The 18,942-nt window shown below is 38.1% G+C and overlaps 1 protein-coding gene across 2 annotated transcripts in view; it reads right to left on the bottom strand.

Moving 5' to 3' along the window:
- Window positions 1–18,942, bottom strand: part of ADAMTS17 (ADAM metallopeptidase with thrombospondin type 1 motif 17) — a 523,726-nt gene that overhangs the window by 14,476 nt on the left and 490,308 nt on the right. For both annotated transcript variants that reach the window (XM_069098470.1, XM_069098471.1), the window contains one exon: window positions 14,987–15,139. In XM_069098470.1, coding sequence (XP_068954571.1) covers window positions 14,987–15,139 — 153 coding nt within the window. The remainder of the gene's footprint in view (window positions 1–14,986; window positions 15,140–18,942) is intronic.

Below are 18,942 nucleotides of genomic sequence, written 5' to 3'. Positions count from 1 at the left end.
CATAAAGAGAGAACATCAAATTGCAGTGTTTGTACTGATGTATTTCCAGCATCTAAGGGGGTACTTTGCAAAATTCTAATGAAGCAAAACATCATTAAAGAGGGTTTGGTTGATATGCCAATAATCATGCTTAGCCAAAATACCTGGCATGACCTCACACCATGTCTTTTGAAAACAATCCAAATCAAATTTTGGAACTGGTAAAATCCTACCTTCACCTACAGGAGAGAATATGTTTAGATTTATAATTTATGCCTTATCCAGTATTGCAAGAACATCAGGAGAAGGTTTCAGTTTTCTTGCCCAGGTGTGTTCCTGTGAAAATCAGGACACAGGATAAGCCCTAGGGGGGACTTTTAATTAAAGCCTATGTGCAAATTCATAGATTCTCTACCAATGTAGGAAATTATCATTGGGCAACATGAAATGTAGAATTCACTGTGCCCCTTAAAATAAATCTCTCTTTTTCAAAATTCCTGTTCTTGTTTAACATGATAAGGTGATGAATGACATCTTCCAGGAAGCGAAGAGGAGTGGTCTCTGGTGGGTAGCATGTAGAGGAATATTGGAAGTTGGAAAATGCATGTTCTTTTTTCATCTGTCATTTTTTTTGAGGCAGCCATTTGCCATTTAATTTCCCCAACTAATTAGCAGAGATAAATCAGAGGTATATTTTTTAAAGCAGTTTGAACTAATCTGTAATCTTGATGTGAAATATCATGTGATAGTTTCAATCTTTGACTTCAGGTCACTAAGTACATTAAAAAATATAATCAGAAAGCTGCAATGAATTTTAAAAGTCTGATGTGGCAGTTTTACTTCAAAGTTAGAGGTCTGGTGATAAGGAGACTGGTTGGATCTAACTAGACAGTAATCAAAGGTGACTTGTTTTGGTTGGTGTGTGCTCCATGGGAATACTTTCTGCACACAGGGATTGAATTCTTACTACTATTTTTTTTGTTAAATTCTAACTGGAGGTCTTCATTGTAGCTATTCAGGACAACTGTACTTTGTGAGATTGCTTGAGTGCACTTGAAGGAACTTTCTAGAATATGCTTGTGTATTCTTAATTTACTGTAATTCTTTTATATAAACCACCAGCATCATAACTTATTGGGAAAAAGTGTAGCTAACTAACTAGCTATTTTGGCTAAACATCTAGCTATTCTTTCAATTGTTTACTTTTCATTGTGTTGACTGTTTCATCGGTTCAAAAAAGGGCAAAGTCATGGCACACATAGATATGATTGAACTCTCCAGTGATCTTCGGATCTTGTACTTTATGTAGTAGGCTAAACTCCCAGTGAATGCAATGGCAAATATTATTTCTAGCCAGTGTAGGGTGTGGGATGGTGACTACAGCATCAAAGAGAATGGGAACTAAGCACAGGAGAACTCGACTTGTCATAGAATTTTAAGTTCCTTGAGGGCAGAGACTGTAGTTTGCCTCTTTTTGTATCCACAATGCTTAGCACAGTGCCCGATACACAGTAGGCACTTAATAAATGTTTATTGACTAACTGAAGATACCTGAGATTTACTTTAATGAATCCTTTTACTGCTGTCACATGGGCACAAAAGCTTATAAATGCCACACACGTTCTCTCCCCCTTATTAGCTCTGTTAAACAAATGTAGTTCCAAATGAGCTAGAAGGGTGTGTGTGTGTGTGTGTGTGTGTGTGTGTGTGTGTGTGTGTGAGACTTTAAAACTCAAGACTGGCTAATCTGAGCATTTTGGTGCTAGCAATAACTCTGGGGTATACAATGTCTTATCTCTGTGAGATTCAATTGTCTTTTGAATAATTAAATAGGGAAGAATGAGACTCCTGACTTCTGATAGGATCTAATTAGCCTACAGCATTCTTATTAAACTCTTTTCCCGGTGTTCAAAGTCCAAGAAAGCAGACCTATAAAAACATATCTGGTCTTGTTTAAAGCAAGCTTTTATCCACAGTCATATTTTCAGTTTTGTTGTTGTTGTTGTTGTTTTTTATAAGCAATTGGGGTTAAGTAACTTGCTCAATGTTACATGGCCAGTTAATTCTGGGGTGTGGTGCTAAGTATCAGAGCCCGGATTCGATCCCAGGTCATCCCGACTCTGGGGCCGGTGCTCTTACTCGCTGTGCTACCTGGCCACCCCCACAGGCATATTTTCAAATGAAATTTTACAAAAATGTAAAGCATCTCCTTCACCCTCATTTTATTGAAAGTAAAATGGAAATAGCAAAAAATTATAGAAAATATTCTTGTGTATATTAGTCTCAATATTTCAAGCACACAACCTCTTTCCCCCCCTTCTGAAAACACCCACAACTATATTTTTAAAATGAATATAGCATGGATTAAACAAGGCAAAGATGGAATTTCTAACCTGCCTTATTGCAGAATTCAACATAGTAATCAGCCTAAAAGGATCTGTTATCTAAGAAATGAGAAGATTTATGAAACTGAAATTTTTACTGCAGGGATACTTGGGGAAAGCAAAATCACTAAATAATAATAGTTGGTACAAAAAGGGCAAAAAGTTCAGCATGAAAGAGGAAATACAAGTCTAGATTTTTAATGTTTAAAAATTTGCTAAGGTAAATGTAAAGAAATATTGTGTCATAAGAAATGGCAAAAAGGACAGTTTCAGAGGAAAGTGGAAAACCTTCTATGATAACTGATGTTATTGGACAGAATTAGAAGAATATCCACATACTATATTATAATGAAAAACAACTTTGAAAGGCCTTAGAACTCATCAATTCATTGAGAATTCATGATTCCAAGGGAAATATGTCAGAGAGGTGATATACTTAAAATGCAGAATGAGGCATACATTTTTGGTTATGACCAATGAGAAAGTTTTGACTATGTATATTGACTATGTATTGACTAAGCTTGACTATGTATATTGTGGGTGTTTTTGGTGGTTGTTCATTTGGGGTAGGGGAATGGGAAGGAGAGAAAATAGATGCTTCTTAATTTGAAAAAATAAAATAAATTAAAAAAATGGATACCTGAGAGAGGCTATGGCAGGGAAAGCTTGGCCTAGGAAGATTAAAAAAGGTACTTGGTTCATTTTGCCTTACCATTGGGCAAGGCTGTTACTTACATGTTAAAAGTAACCTGATACAGGCACTAAAAACCCCCCATATTCTGTACATGGTATCCCAAGGTATAAATAATTTCTAGGCCTATGAAATCAAGAGGCTCCTGATGGAAAAGTGAGGATCCCTGTCTCTTTATGAATGACAGACCACTGTATCTTCTTCATCTCAAAACCCCTTCACACCATCCCCTAGGCTCTGACAATGAGGTGGCCTTTCTCCTTGCCAAGGCCAGTACCTCTACATGCGCCCTTGATCACACTCCTTTCTGTTTTCTTCAGCAGACTCCAACCTTAATTATCTTCTCTTTCCCTCTCTTCCTTTCCCCACCTCCATTTTATAATTCAACTACGCATTATAATGGAAAAGCATTAGACTGGAAATTATGAGCCTATATTCTAACCTTGGCTTTGTCAGTTATTTGCTTTGTGATATTGGAAAAATCACTTTATCTCAATGTGCTCCAGTCTCCACAACTGTAAAATGAGACTCTTCTAAGGACGCTTCCAGGTCTAAACCTATTACTTCTAGCTCAATACTGTAAATAAGAGCTTAAAACCTGCCTATAACGGGCTGTAAATACTAAAGAGGTTAGAAAATGCAAAAATTTTTTAGGTTTTATCCAATAAGATCCTATTTCACCTGAAAATTAGCACTTTATGTAGGAGGTGGGGTACCTGTAAGAAGGAATCAAGCCTGATTTAATTTCATTTCCTCTTCTCCTCTTCCCAGTTTACCTACCATATTAATCTTTGGGGTGGGTAGGTATGGGAGTAAAGGAAAGAGAGGAAAAGGTCTGCAGAGAAAATTTGGAAATGAGTAAGTGTAGGGGAGGACAAAATGAATGTATAAAAATACACCCATTCCTCAACAGACAAAGGATATAACAGTTTTCAAAGGAGGGACTCCAAACTATCAATAACCCTATGAAGAAAATGCTACAATTATTAATAATTAGAGAAGCATAAATGAAAGCATTTCTGAGGTTCTGCCTCACTCTCACCAGATGGCAAAGGAAAATGACAAGTGTTAGAGGAAGTGCTGGAAAATGGGTTTGGCAAACGTCCTGTGGGTGGTACTGTCAGTTGTTCCAATCATTCTGGAAAGCAGTTTAGATCTGTACCCCCAGAGCTATTAAATTGTGCACACCCTTTTACCCAGTGATTCAGCTACTAGCTCTATACCCCCAAAGAGATCAAAGAAAGAAGAAAATTACTGATATGTATAAAAGTCATTAGAGCAGTTCTTTTGGTTGTAGCAAAGAACTGCAAACTAAAGGGGTACTCATCTGCTGGGGACTGGCTGAACCAATAACGGCATGTGAATGTATTGAATCTTATTGCAACATTAGAAATGACAAAAGCGACTATTTCGGAGAATCCTGGCAAAACTGCTATAAACTGATACAAAGTAAAATGAGCAGAACCAGAGATAGGCACAATTTATATAGCAACGGTAATTAAAGAAAAACAAATTTGAAAAAACCTGAGAACTCTGATCAATGCAATGACCAACTATGATTCTAAAGACTGATAATGTAAAATGTTTCCTTCTTCCTGACAGGTAATAGACTCAAAAGACTGAATAAGACATGTTTTTGGATGTAGTCAGTGTGGTAGAAATTTTCTTCTTTGACTATGTATAGATTTTTTTTTAAACAAGGGCTTACTTTGTTTTTTTCCTCTTTTCTATTGGATGTAGGATATCGAGGGTGAGTGAGGAGACTAGAAAATTTTGTTTAGTTGTTTTGAGTTGTGTCCAACTCTTTGTAAACCATTTGAGGTTTTCTTGGCAAGCATGCTGACATGTTTCGCCATTTCTTTCTCTAGGTAATTTACAGACAAGGAACTGAGGCAAGCAGGGTTAAGTTACTGTCCCAGGGTCACATAGCTAGTAAGTGTCCGAGCCCAAATTTGAGCTCAGGAAGATGAGTCTTCTGATCTCCAGGCCTGTAACTCCATCTACTGTGTCACCTAGCTGCCTATAGACAAGAAACAGAGCAGCAAAAAAATAAATATAATGAAAAGAAGAGTCATTGAGGCATCTTTTTAAAATTCAGAGAGGAGAGCCAAATGAAGGCCAGAAAGAAACAGACAGTTTGAAAACTGTAAGTTGAATTTTTATTATACAGTTAACAAGAAAAGCAAGCCATGGGAAATAGATACCTGGTTTCATGTACAATCTTTTTCTATTATCCTATGTATGCAAATGTTCATTTGTTTGGTATTTATTGAATTTAGAATAAAAATATGCTCTGAGACAGTTGATATCACAAAAATGGGGGGGGGGTGCAAGATGAAAACCACCTAAAGAAACTGAGCAGCTATTTCTTTTCTTGACATCTCCACCCTTTTCCCTAAAGCACCATTTGAAAATATATAATGAGTCAATTTAATAGCTTATGGCTTTTCTTTTTTTTTTTGAAGGGGGGAAGGTAGGGCAGTTGGGGTTAAATGACTTGCCCAAGGTCACATGGTTAGTTTTTTGTGTTAAGTGTCTGAGGTCAGATTTGAACTCAGGTCCTCCTGGCTCCAGGGCCAGTGTTCTATTCACTATGCTTACCTAGCTGCCCCAGCTTATAGACTTTTCTGAGATAGAAGTAAGAAATAATAGTTCCATAAGGGGTCATGACTGGCCTAAAGATTATGAGGAGTCCTATAGATATGGAGAAGAACAGAAAAGTAGGGGACAGCAGGTGAAAGCAACTACAGTATTAGACTGGGTATGTGATGCTTTGGATCATGTGTCTATGGTATTAGTATTCCTAGTTTTGGTCATAGAGGAACTGCTGCCTGATGGAAATTCTACCTAGAAACGGCATTTCCCACATTTGGAGGCACTTTACATGTAGCTAAATAGAAAGGACTTGGAATCATTACTGCAGGGTGGCCCACTTCAGAACTTCAAAAGTAGTTTGGGTTATTCAGAAGCAAAGGGAGCTCTTTGGGCCCAGCAGGATATTCTTGTAATATCAATAATTAGCCATGACTTTTGCAAGGAGTAATCCATTGACTCAATATTACCACCGCACTTAAAGTAATTACCTTAATCAGGAATACCATCGTTGGAGCCACCACTCGGTCCTTTAAACTGGATGTGAAAATACTTTAATAATTTTAGGAGTGAAAACTATTGGATGAAATGAAGTGATGCTGTACAGAAAGTATATTGGTATTGGCTGAGGATGCTCAGTTATGCCTTGTGGGTTTTACATAAAATAACAATTCAGTTTAGAACTATAACATTTCAATGTTATATGGCCATGCCAGCCTAGTGGCAGAAACAGCTCCAGCCAAGCCTGCTGAAAAGGAATTACTTGTGGGTGGAGGAGGTAAAGAGAAGGCTTCTGACCACTCCCCCACCCAACGAACCCCTTGAACACAAAATGATCTTGTGAACTTTGAAAGGTGGGATGATTTTGGACTTCCCATGAGTGTCCTAGCAGCACCTCTGAAACAGCAGTGGCTACTTTGGCAGCCAAAGAAAGGCAACTTCAGGAAATTTTAGGCAAGCAACCTAAAAGCAAGCTACACCATGCCCAAGGAGAACTGCGTTAGGGTCTCACAAAAGGAAAAAAGGGACTTCTAGGGGCTGTGAGTAACACTTTGCCACACATGCTGTAAGCTTGGTACTCTGGACTCTGTAGGCACTCGTGGGAGTGTGCCCTCAGTTGGAGGGGGAATCATTTTGTACCAACTGTTCTTATTATACTAACTTGGTAAATGCCATTTCCCAAAGCTAATGATCTGGCTAACTAATTGATATCATTTCATAATCAAATGGGGAGCACACTGCTTGGTGCTTGTGAATTCAATCATGTTACCTCATTTAAAGTAACACACAGGGGCAGCCAGGTAGTACAGCGAGTAAGAGCACCAGCTCCAGTGTCGGGATGACCTGGGGATTGAATCCGGGCTCAGACACTTAGCACCCACCCAGAAACACCTGGCTATGTAACCTTGAGCAAGTTACTTAACCCCAATTGCTTTAAAAAAAATAAAGTAATATACAAGAGAATTAACTAGCCACCCGTTGTGATCCCAACCTATTAATGTGACTGTGGGTTGGGAGACTGAGCTCCAGAGCCTGTACTTCAATGGAGTTTTACAACTCCAAAGGTTGTAATCAGGATGATTTAACTGATCTCTTCAATTTTAGATGTCATCAATTTCTAATTCTTATAATAAGATCTCAATTTGCTGTTATTGATATGTCCCCATCTGAGAGGAAGTATAGGACTTAGCATAGTGCTTTGAACATGGTTGGGACTTAATTAACATTTATTGAATAAATGAATAAACAAATGGATGAATTTGGCAAAAGTCCTCAATAGAGAAATCTGAGTGCAGAATTTTCTAGGAACCAGAAAGTGAATTTTTGTTCTTTTCATTCAAAGGAAGCAGTGGTTCTTCAAACATTATTTGTTTATCTTTAAGAATTGATTTCATATTCATTATAATCCTTTCAGAGCAATTTGTTTTCAGTTAGATCTTACAACCTCAAAAGGGGATTCATGATCATTGGTTTTGAATATAAACCATTTCACAAAGTTTGACACTGACAAAACCTAATTCAAATAGAAAATTAGGTCTTTTTTCCCTTCCATCTTAAGTGTCCCATTGGGAGGAATGCCGAGATCTAGTATTTCATGGGCTAAGAAAACGATTGTGAAGAATTTGGCAATAGCTGATGCTTATGGAGGACAGACAGGTGGCTGTAGATAATTTTTAAAATGCTCATGATCGATAAAGACACACTTGGCAATCACAGGATGCTTGAACCTTATATTTGGCCAAGTCATTTTTTCTTCATAAGGCTTTGCTTCAGCCATTGAGTAGGACTTTATATTTTTCTAGACGTGTACTTTAGCCAGGTGTCTGAAGCTCAAAATGGGATGATCCAGCTGTGATGGTCACAGGGCATGTTCTTCCCACCTCTTAAGACAGTTTCATTCTTCTACAGGGAAAAGATATGTCATCTCCATGCTGGGCCATTTTGAGTATTCCAGGCTAAAGTACTGTTTCAGGATCTCTGCCTGATAATATAACAAGTGAAAAATGTGAACACTATCGAGCTTGGCGTTCACATCTTTCCTCTTCTGGAAATCTTTTAATCTTTTCATAAAATATCATGAGGTTCAATGAAATAGATGGCTTGGATAAAGGAAATTAGATTGTCAAATTCTTCATGCTTTAGATTAAACTTAGAATTCCCTGCCCTAATATTTTCCCCTTGGCTAACTGGAGCTTGTTGAAGAAGAGCTTCCTTCAGAAAAAGTAATATTTGGATATTCCCCACTCTTCTTTCTATTTTTCTTCCAGGAACTAAGTGTTTACTGACTTCAAAAGACAGAGAAGTTCAGGGATTGAAAGGACAAATGAGAATCCACAGAAGGAGAGGAAACAATAATTTTTCAAATGCCTCTTGATGATCCCTAAGTTCTTAGCAAAGACATGGTTTATAAGACAGAAATAGAAAACATTAAGTAAATTAAAAAAGCAAAATCTAACAATCTAACAAACAAACAAATAAAGTATCCGTGTGGAGAGGAAAGCCCAAAGTATTAAATATTGCCAAGAGGTCAAGAAGAATGCGGACTGAGAAAAGGCGATCAGATTTGGCAATTGAGAGAGATCCTTGGTAACTGAAGAGTTTTAGTTGAGTGAGGAGTCCAAGATAAGGAAGAGGTTATGACTGGGAGACAGGAAGGATGGTGGTGCCCTTAGTGGAAGCAGTGAAGTTTGGACGAGGGAGAGGAGGTCTAAACCATGTCATATAGTATCCATCCCTTCCCCCATCCCCCAAGTTCCCCTTTATATATTGTCTTTCCTTATTACAATGTCAACTCCTTGAGGGCATGGCCTACCTTGCTTGCTTCTTTTTGTATTCCCAGAACTTGGCAAAATGTCTGGCACACGGTAAATGCTTCATAAATGGTCTATCTAATCATAACCTATCCAATACCTGTTCATCCTGTGCAACCTTTTTTTATCCCAAAATGAAGTGTGTGTGTGTGTGTGTGTGTGTGTGTGTGTGTGTGTGTGTGGTGGTGGGGGGGGTTATGGAAGCCTTACTAAGCACTGTCTCTGAGGGCAGAGTATGTCTCCTACAGCAGCCATGAAGTGATGGGGGTAGAGGGAGGTGAGAATGAAGTTTTTTTCACAGCATTCATTTGGGAGACCACCACTCTAGAGATGTAGCTTGGCACTCCCTCCATTGTATACCAGAAACTCTGCCTCTAGAATTTCCACCTAGTGGTGGGATTTTGTTCAACCTGTGATTGTGCCATAGATGAGGAGCTTTAGATGGTCTCTAGTACAACTCTCTAATTTCACAGTCGAAGAAACTGAGGTCTAGAAAGGTGATGTTTGACTCTTCCTTCTCAGTCTCCTTTGCTGGAACTTCATGTCACACTTATGTCTCTGAAGTCTCTGTGACTTTCTCTTTTCTTTTACTGTCTTACTTGGTTAGTTCACCAGTGCCCATGGGTTCAGTAATTTCTATGTGAGTAATATATAGATCTATATATCTAATCCAAATGTCTCTCCTGAGCTCCAGTCTGACATCACCAACTGCCTTTTGTACATCTTGAACTGGATTTCCTATAGGCATTTCAAACTCAACATGTCTATAATGGAACTCATTGTCTTATATTCCCTATTTCTGTCAAGGTAACCACCATCCTACTAGTCATCCAAGATCACTATCATGGTTTCAGACTTGATTTCTCATTTTCATCCCACATATGCAAATCATTGCCAAATCTTGTTTCTATCTTTACAACATCTCTCAGGTTCTTTCTCTACTCACACTGCCATCTCCTTCATCCAAACCATCATCACGTCTTGCCTGGACTACTGCAGTAACCTTCTAATTGATCTCTGTGACTCTATTCTCTCCAATGTGAATGTCCCATGGACATCTGAAACTTAATATGTCCCAATCTAAACTCATTATCTCTGCTCCACACCCCAAACCGTCCTCCTTCCTAACTGTCCTATGCACTGTTGAAGGTACCACCATCTTCCCAGTCATTTAGCTCACAACTTAGGTGCCATACTTGATTTCTCACTCTTATCTTCACCCCACCTCTGCCATATCTAACCTGTTGCCAAGGCCTGTTGATTTTACCTTTGTAACACGTCTTGCAAATACCTCCCTTCTCCTCTGACACTTCTACCACCCTGGTGCAATCCCCTAATCACCTTGTGCCTAGATTATTGCAAAAGCATGCTGATTGGTCTGGAGGTCTCTCCCCACTCTAGTTCATCCTCCACTCAGCTGTCAAAGTAAGATTTCTAAAGCACAAGTCTGACTATGTCAACCCTACTCCCTCCAGTAAACTTCAGTAGCTCCCTATCATCTCCAGGAGCAAATACAAAATCCTCTGGCATTCAAAGCCCTTCATTACTGCTCCCACCTCATTTTACACCCATTATATTGTAGCAGGTATTATTTAATGACCCTGGCTTCCTTGCTTATTCTCAAACAAGGATTTCCATTGCTGGACTCCAGGCATTTTCACTGATTATCCTCTATGAGTAGAATGCTCTCCCTCCTCTTCTCTGCCTCTTGCCTTCCTTCAATACCAAGATAAAATCCCACCTTTGATAGGAAACCTTTCATTATTTGTCCTAAATTCTAGTGCCTCTTCTCTGCTGATTACTTTCAACTTATCCTGTATAGACCTTGTTCACACATAATTGTTCGCATATTATTTCCCTTATTAGACTGTTGACTTTTTGAGAGCAGGGACTGTCTTTTGCCTTGCTTTGAATTCTCAGCATGTAGCTGAGTGCCTGACCCACAGTAGGTACTTAATAAGTATTTGTTGACTGACCTTGGCTATAGATTTTCTAAAGAATATGTAGACCATGTCACTCTGATAGCTCCCAGTTATCTTCAAGAAGAAATATAGCATTTACTATTTGACATTTAAAGCTCTTCACGCCTGGTACCTTTGCACCTTCTTAGTTATGTTACTCCCCTTCATGTGATCCAGATACATGCTAGCCTACCTTTTTTGCCATTCCTTGTAAATGATACATCTCATAATGATTAAGTTTCACAAGTTTTATAGAACAAATCCCTTTATTAAGGGGATTTATTCAGTGAAGTTTGGATTCAGTCAAAGGGTTGCACTTGAGGACCTAGAGAGCCACACGTGGCCTTGAGGCTAAAGTCTCCCCACCCTCACATCCCTTGCCTTTTCATGGCTTGTTCCCCATACCTGGAATGCGCTTCCTCCTCATTTCCTCTTTTGTCTTTCCTTGGCTTTCTTTGAGACTCAGCTAAATTCCCACTTTCTGCTTTCTACTGGGAAAGGAGGCCTTTTCTAGTCCCTACTGCTAGTGCTTTCTTCTCTAGATTAATTTCCATCTTCTCTTTCTTGATATAGGGTGTACCCTAGTCATTTACTTGTGGTTCCCCCTTTAGAATAGCTGCTCCTTGTGGGCAGGGCCTATTTTTGCCTTTCTTTTTATTTCAGCATGGAAAGCACTTAATAAATGCCTTTTGAACAAGTAATAATAATACAAATGGCATTTTAATACTTTGCATTGGTGGTCAATTTTTTAATACATCATCACAATATGTAATGAAATACTCCAGTAAAACATTTTCTAGCATGAGGTTGTTTCTGGGGTATTGATGGTCAGTGAGAGATGTATGAGTGAGATGATCAGCTGTTATGCCTTCCCAATTAGTATGTAAGCTTCTTGAGGGCAAGGACTATTTTACTGCTTTTTTTTTGGTATCCCCAGTACTTAGTACTTAGTCCCTCCCACACAGTATATACTTAATAAGTGTTTGTTGATTGGTTAGATACAGCCTTTTAATGCTAAATAGAGGCCCATATCCTTCTTAAGAGGAAATGATGGCAGCCTATTGATGTGAGAAATTTGATGGCTACTTCTAATTTATAACTACTTACCGGGTTTATTCTATATTTGGATTTGCTTTTAATAGAATCAGGACTTTTATTTCACCTATATATCTATAGATATTGATGTATGTGTATACCTACCTACATACACACATATACATGCATACAAACCCAAGAGATCTACTCTATAACTACTTATGCAATTGAATTTTCATTATATCTTCTTAGTAAGTCAGGGAGCAGAGCATATGGTGCCAATTTTATAGCTGAATAAACCAAGCCACAGAGAAGAAAACTTCCCAGCTGAATTTTCTTGCAACATCCTTTATGTAATCTTGAATTTGACATTCTTTTCATTCCCTTGATGCTTTTCTCTCTTTTCCCAAGTGATTACAGTGGCAGTTGGGGATACCTTTAGCTCTTATGGCCACTGGTCTAGCTATAGGGTATTGTAGCAGAGAGGATGTTGGCCAGACATGATGACACTATCATTCCTCTCCATGTCTACTACCACCAAGAGCAGAGAAGAATGAAGTCAGACTTGTGGTTATATCATCAGCTTGCCATCAAGACTTCTCATTTACATGTATTTTTGTATGCATTTTTGGTGAGCAAACTCCTTATTAATCAATTTAGAATCTTATTGGGCAATATTCAACATTAAACATTTATAATAGGTAAATTGACTTCTTCCTTTCTTATGCCTGATCAGTACATGCTGTTCTATTAAAATTCATACTTGGAAAATAGTAAGATTTTAAAAGACGTTATTTCACCCATTAGGTTTATTTTGGCCATATCTCTGGGAAGTGTAGTCATGTAATGACCAATACTTTAAAAAATTCTATGATATAAATTCTTGGCTCTAAATAAATATATACATACTCCATGTGGGTGTCTCCTAATACATTTTCTTACATCAGTATCACCAGCTTTAGAAACATTTGCTAACTAAAGAAAGATAATCACAATGTTTTTACTAATTAAAATACAAATAGTGACGAGAATGCCCCAGTTTTATTCAATTATGATCAGTAACAATGAAAACTTTAGCTGAATTTGGCAATGTCATGTTAATGGGTCTATATCAAGTTGGTTTGGAGTACATGATGAGATTCTTGGGTGCAAGGAAGTCATTTCACTTTTATTTTCTTTATAGACTGGCTCAGCTCTACTGATAAGATTAAACATATTTGGATAAGAATATTCCTGAGAAATGTTAGTCTATTCTTCCACCACAAAGTCTATAGTGTAAAAGGTAAAATGGTATGGTTTTTGAGTCATTTTCTTCAGTCATGTCTGACTCTTTGTGACTCTATTTTTTGGTGTGTGTGGGGGGGACAAAGATACTGGAGTGCTTTGCCATTTCCTTCTGCAGCTCATTTTACAGATGAGGAAACTGAGACAAACAGGGTTAAGTGACTTGTCCAGGGGTCATATAGCTGGCAATAATAATCCCATTACTTCCCTAGCCATTTCCATCAGTTGACATTTTGTTCACCACTCAAACAAACCCTTCTGAACCCTTCAGCTAGAAATATTTTCTCCCTCTTATAACTCTGAAGTGTAGTATAATGGATAGAACACTGGTTTGTATTTAGAAGATTTGGATTTGAGTATTGGCTCTCTGCTATTAAATGTCTGTGAAAAAATAATTTTTTTCCATTTTAAGCCTCAGTTTTCTTATTTTGTAAATGAGGGATTTAGGTCAATCATCTCTAAGGTTCCTCCCAGTTATAACTTCTGTTATTTATCATATTCTAATTTGTATGTTTCTCTCTTTTTCTCACATTAGATTATTAGCTTTTTTGAGGGATCTCAACATAACTTTGTGAGTTGGCAAAAGTTATCATCCATCATATATTTTACAGATGACTAAAATGAGGCTCAGAGATTTGTCTGAAGTCAAACAGGTAACGAGTGGTAGGGCTAAGACTAGAACCTTTTCTCCTTTTTAGTTCAGTGTTCCTCTTCCTATATCACTTTGCCTGTTACGTGGTAAGGATGAAGTGTTTGTTCCTAGGAAGACGTAACATTCTAACTATTATTAATATTAAAATTTTTTTTATAATTAAGTCCATGCTAAACCTGATTTAAATCATAAATAGGTCTTTAACCACTCAGGAAATTTTTTTTGTTTGTACTTGTTTTTCAATGGGTTAGCACTGTTTTGCTTAGAATTTCTGCTGCAATAATCAATGCAATGGAATTGCATAAACAAAATCCATTATCATTCTGTGACTTCTGATTTTGGGAAAACTAACCACTACACTGGGTTGCTCTTACAGGCTGTACATGCTTTCCTCCTCCTGGTTTCTTGCTATGAATTGATGTGACATCTGATAACAAGGATGATGAAATCCCTTCTGTCCCACAGAGGCCTATGACTGTTCTACCTTGGAAGGAAAAAGGATTATATCGTTCCTGTTTTATAATAGCACTTCTTCCCTCCCCATAACCCCACTCTCATCATCAAAACTTCAACTACTCCCCTCCCTCCCTCCATTTTCTTGGCATTGACCTGTAGTGTTCTAAGCAGTGAATAGACTTGATTCATGTCCTAAAGATTTCCTTACATGTCTAACTCAGCCAATTTTCACACACATTTATTAGGCTCTCGTGATGGCTTAGAAATTTAAGCCCACCTCTGTATGCATCATGGCTTACAGCCGGTATTGTGCATGGGATGGCCAAATTGGCATTCTCAAATATCCAACTTCATGTTTTGGGTTGTATTAAGTTTCCTTTATAATTCACATAAAGCAGTAAAATTCTTCTAGGGAGACTCTCATGATGCTGTTATGCACAGCTCTGTGGGAGAGGCAAGCAATGCATTATAGCAGTGCTATTAGGTCAATAGCAGGTGCTAAGTTTGGAAAGAAATGCATTTTACTGGTTTGATGGAATTGCTTCATGGAATTAGGGGCCCATTAAACAAGCTAAGTTCTTGACCTCCAATTCCCTCATGCTGCTGTGGAGGGATTAGATTGCAAATGTGGTTTATGTTACCTTAGACCAGTCCCCTGTTTTCCACTCATAGCAGCCTGTGTAATCTTCACACTCCTCCTCTGCTTTTGGCCTTGTGGTTCGATCGCATTTTCCTTGGGAGTTGGTGCATGTCACTGTTCTCCTCTGTGTTCCTACTCCACAGTCAGCAGAACACTGAAAAATACCATTTGGATATCATCATTATCACCTACATTTTCTCTGCAAAAATCCAGCAAGTCAACACTCAGTTGCTCAAGGACATATTTTTCTTAATCTATATCCTCTCCCTTTAGCATTTTTTCCCTGATTCCTTCAGCTCATTAGGACTTTTATCAGAAAAAAATGAAAACAGATTCCATACAAACTGTTCAGTTCTGATGCTTGGGAACCACTCTAGCGAGAAGATATGGTGGGAAAAGAGAGTATATAGAATGACTGAAGAAGGTTTGTTTGGACATTTGTGTATTTTTTTTTCTATTCCCATGAAAACTCGAGAGGGGACATGCAGAATGTGAATATTTGAGAATTTAAGATAATTCTAAATCTTTAGTCATCTTTCAACTTTACAAATCCTTGTTGAATACTCTGTAAAAGCTACTAATGGACAGAGAAAATGATTGGATTGAACTCCTTTTCCTTCTATTTCCTGATGTAAGAATTAACAAACAGTGAAATGGTCATCAGGCAGGCAGCAGGTAGTAGCAAGAAACACAGGGTGCTGGTAGTATACAGGTTATTCCAAAATCCTAGAGATATATTGTCTTGGGACTGAAAGAAATTTCCAGGGATCATCTAATTCTTTTTTTGTAGACTCCTTGTAGGATTTCATCAACTCCATCTGATGCAATTATCATGTTTAAAGATGACTGATATGTAAGATATATAGGAAATATTAGGAAAGCTATATAAGCATTGATATTTTTGTGTGTGTTTTTGTTTTGTTTGAAATTTTTTTTTGCTTTTTGGAGAGCAGTTGGGGTTAAGTGACTTGCCCAAGGTCACACAACTAGTTTTTGTGTTGTGTCTGAGACCGGATTTGAACTCAGGTTCTCCTGACTCCAGGGTTGGTGCTCTATTCACTGCACCACCTAGCTGCCCCTATAAGCACTGATTAACTGTTATTTCCCATATCAAGTCAGCTAACTTGGGATCTATGGTATTAAGGCAGAGTTAAGATCAGTAAAATTAAGATATTTCTCCAAGGAAACTGAAGCAATTAAATGATAAAACTTGAAATAATACTAGTAGAGTTGTAAAATTACAGATTTGTAGAATCTTAGAATTGGAAGAGACCTTCCAAAACTAGATACAGTCACTCTTGCTGAAATCTTTTTAAGAGACAGCTATTCAACATCTATTTTCATACTCATAAAGGATCCATTAATTTGCAAGGCAGCCCTCTTACCTTGTGGAATAATTCTAATTGTGCTGAAGCTGTTCCTTATATTGAGTTCAAATCTGACCTGCTGGCACCTCTAACCAGTGGTTACAGTTTTGCTCTCTGGAGCAATATAAAAGCCCTCATCCATATGAAAGGTCTTATGTTTCTACTAAGTTTTTCTCTTTTCTGGGTTAAAAAAGTTTTTTCCTCAACTATTCCTCATTTATTTGTTCAACAGATATTTTCTGAGTGCTTTTAGACTTCTCATGTGATCTTATTTTTAGATTCATAACTATCCCTTCTACTTTGGACACTAGTTTTATATTTGGAAGACTACTTATTAGTCTATATTCTCTTGATAAGTTTGCTAATAATGTTACCTCAGCAAGGACACATTATTTTAGGAATTCTAAGCATAATTTCACCTGAGAAAGTATACCACTTTTAAGAATCCTAACAGCTCAGCACCACATATATTTTTTTCAGTCCCAGATGGTTTCTTAAACAGTTTATAGGAGTAGAAGAGAGGTCACATGACCCAATGTTTTAAAACTATTCTCAGTAGGATGGAATCCACCATAAAGTGGATCTGTGTTGGACCCTTTGTACATTAGTCACTGAAACACCAAAATTATCACTGTTGGGTGGTGGTTTTGACATGAATCCCAATGACAGAATTACAGTGAAGCTCCAGGGTAATTTTTTTTTCTCTCTAGTATATTGTTCACTTATGAGTTTATAGGGATGTTTCTTAACAAAGAGGTAGGTGAGGTTGGAGTAGAATTTGAATGATATATAAACTATCAGGTTACAAAATTCAACAACTCTAGTGTCAAGTTCTCACCTTAAAATAGCAAAAGAAAAACTGAGAAGGTAATACTGAATAAAAAGTAAAGATATTCTATGGTGTTTTCTGAGCCTACTGTCAGAAAGCATTCTATTAAAATGGGGGTGAGGAGGGACAAGAATGATACTAGGATGAGACATGATACACTAGCTGGACAAGACTCTGCTTGCTTGTTTAACTACCTTAAAAAAATAAAACCCAGAAAGTTCTGACCTGGTAACCTTCTTAAGAACATGACTGACAAGTGTTTATGAGCTGACAAGCAAACAGAGATGCTTTAATACCTAACAGGAAACATGGTCTAGCAAAACTGGGAAGATTTCCATTTGATTTGCCGTGTGTTGATAATTACTGTGACTTCCTCAAGGAAGTCATGCCTCCGTATTTGACAGAAACATGTGATGCACCAGACTCCCCCTCTGTGGGTCGAGAGGCTAGATTCTTCCATGTATGCCTTTATAGCATAATCACATCTTAGAAAATCTCAGCGGATTCTGGGAGGAATTCCTTCATACTACCCAATCAATGTTCTATCAGATAATGTGGAGAATTTTTATATAGTATATTAGCTCAGAATGGAACAAAACTGGATTTTTTATTCCATTTTCTATTCTTGACCAACTTACTCAAATGTACTAGGGATGCTAATACTAATTTTCTTGAACTATGATGAGTGTTTTTGAAAAAAAAATCTATACAGGGGTGGAGTAAAGATAAAGGTAGTGGAGTCAAGTAAAGGTAGGAACTTAGTTGAATTTTCCCAAATTCCCCTCCAAACAACTTTAACTCTTCTAATCAAATTTAGGAGCAGTTGAACCAATAAGAAGTCAGGGTGAAAAAATTTCCCTGCCCAACACAACTTAGGAGGTCATTAGGAAAGCTCTATCTCACCTGGGTGGTGGTTGGGCCTGGAACACAGCACAGGCCTCATTGCAACAATGCCAGCTACAGGCTTTGGAGGAGGCTGCATCATCAGCAGCAACAACATTGGGCGTTCTCAGCCCACAAAGGGTAAGGGGGATAGACAGCTGGCCAGAAAGAGATTACAAGGGACCCTTTGCTGGCGCTGGGTTCAGGACCCAGTTTCATTGCCCGTATGGAGTTCTGCTTTGAAGTACCAGGACAGAGAAGAGTGCTTGTGGTTGCTCACAGGGGAGAAGGGACCCAGGTTTCAGTTCCAACACAAAAAGGACCTAGTACTAGTACTCATGAATGAAGAGGAGGGGACCTAGTCACAGTTGCAGGGTCAAGAGTAGTACTCGCACTTGTGGCTAAAGGGGAATTAGGCCCCTCCCTGGGTAAAGACCAGAGTACAGGCCAGGAGAGCAGTGACCATTTCTCTCTGTGCCTTGGAAGCACAGAAAACTTATAGCCCCCCTCACACCCCGAAATAGCTCTGAAAACAACTGTATGAAAAACCCGAAGCTTGGAACAGTGCCCTCTCCATCCTGAAAGCAAGACCCAACTTAGATGGAAAAAGATACACACTCAGTTGGGTATACAAATCTATCTTATTCTACAAAGTAGGAGTAGAAGGTAATATAAAAAGCAGGTGGGGCTTATAGAATGGAGGTGAATTGAGGAAGGCAGTGGTCAGAAGCAAAAAAAAAAACTTTTGAGGAGGGACAGGGTCAAAAAGGAGAGAGAAAGAAGGATGAACTAGGAAAAAATAGGATGGAGGGAAATGCACAGTAATCAATTCTATTAATATGAATAGGATAAACTCACCATAAAACAGAAGCAGATAGA

The sequence above is a fragment of the Petaurus breviceps genome, unplaced genomic scaffold (genome assembly GCF_028583685.1).
Source record: "Petaurus breviceps papuanus isolate PSGF00001 unplaced genomic scaffold, PetGlider_PUasm1.0 37, whole genome shotgun sequence".
Lineage (NCBI taxonomy): Eukaryota > Metazoa > Chordata > Mammalia > Diprotodontia > Petauridae > Petaurus > Petaurus breviceps.
This window is presented reverse-complemented; position numbering and strand designations above follow the sequence as displayed.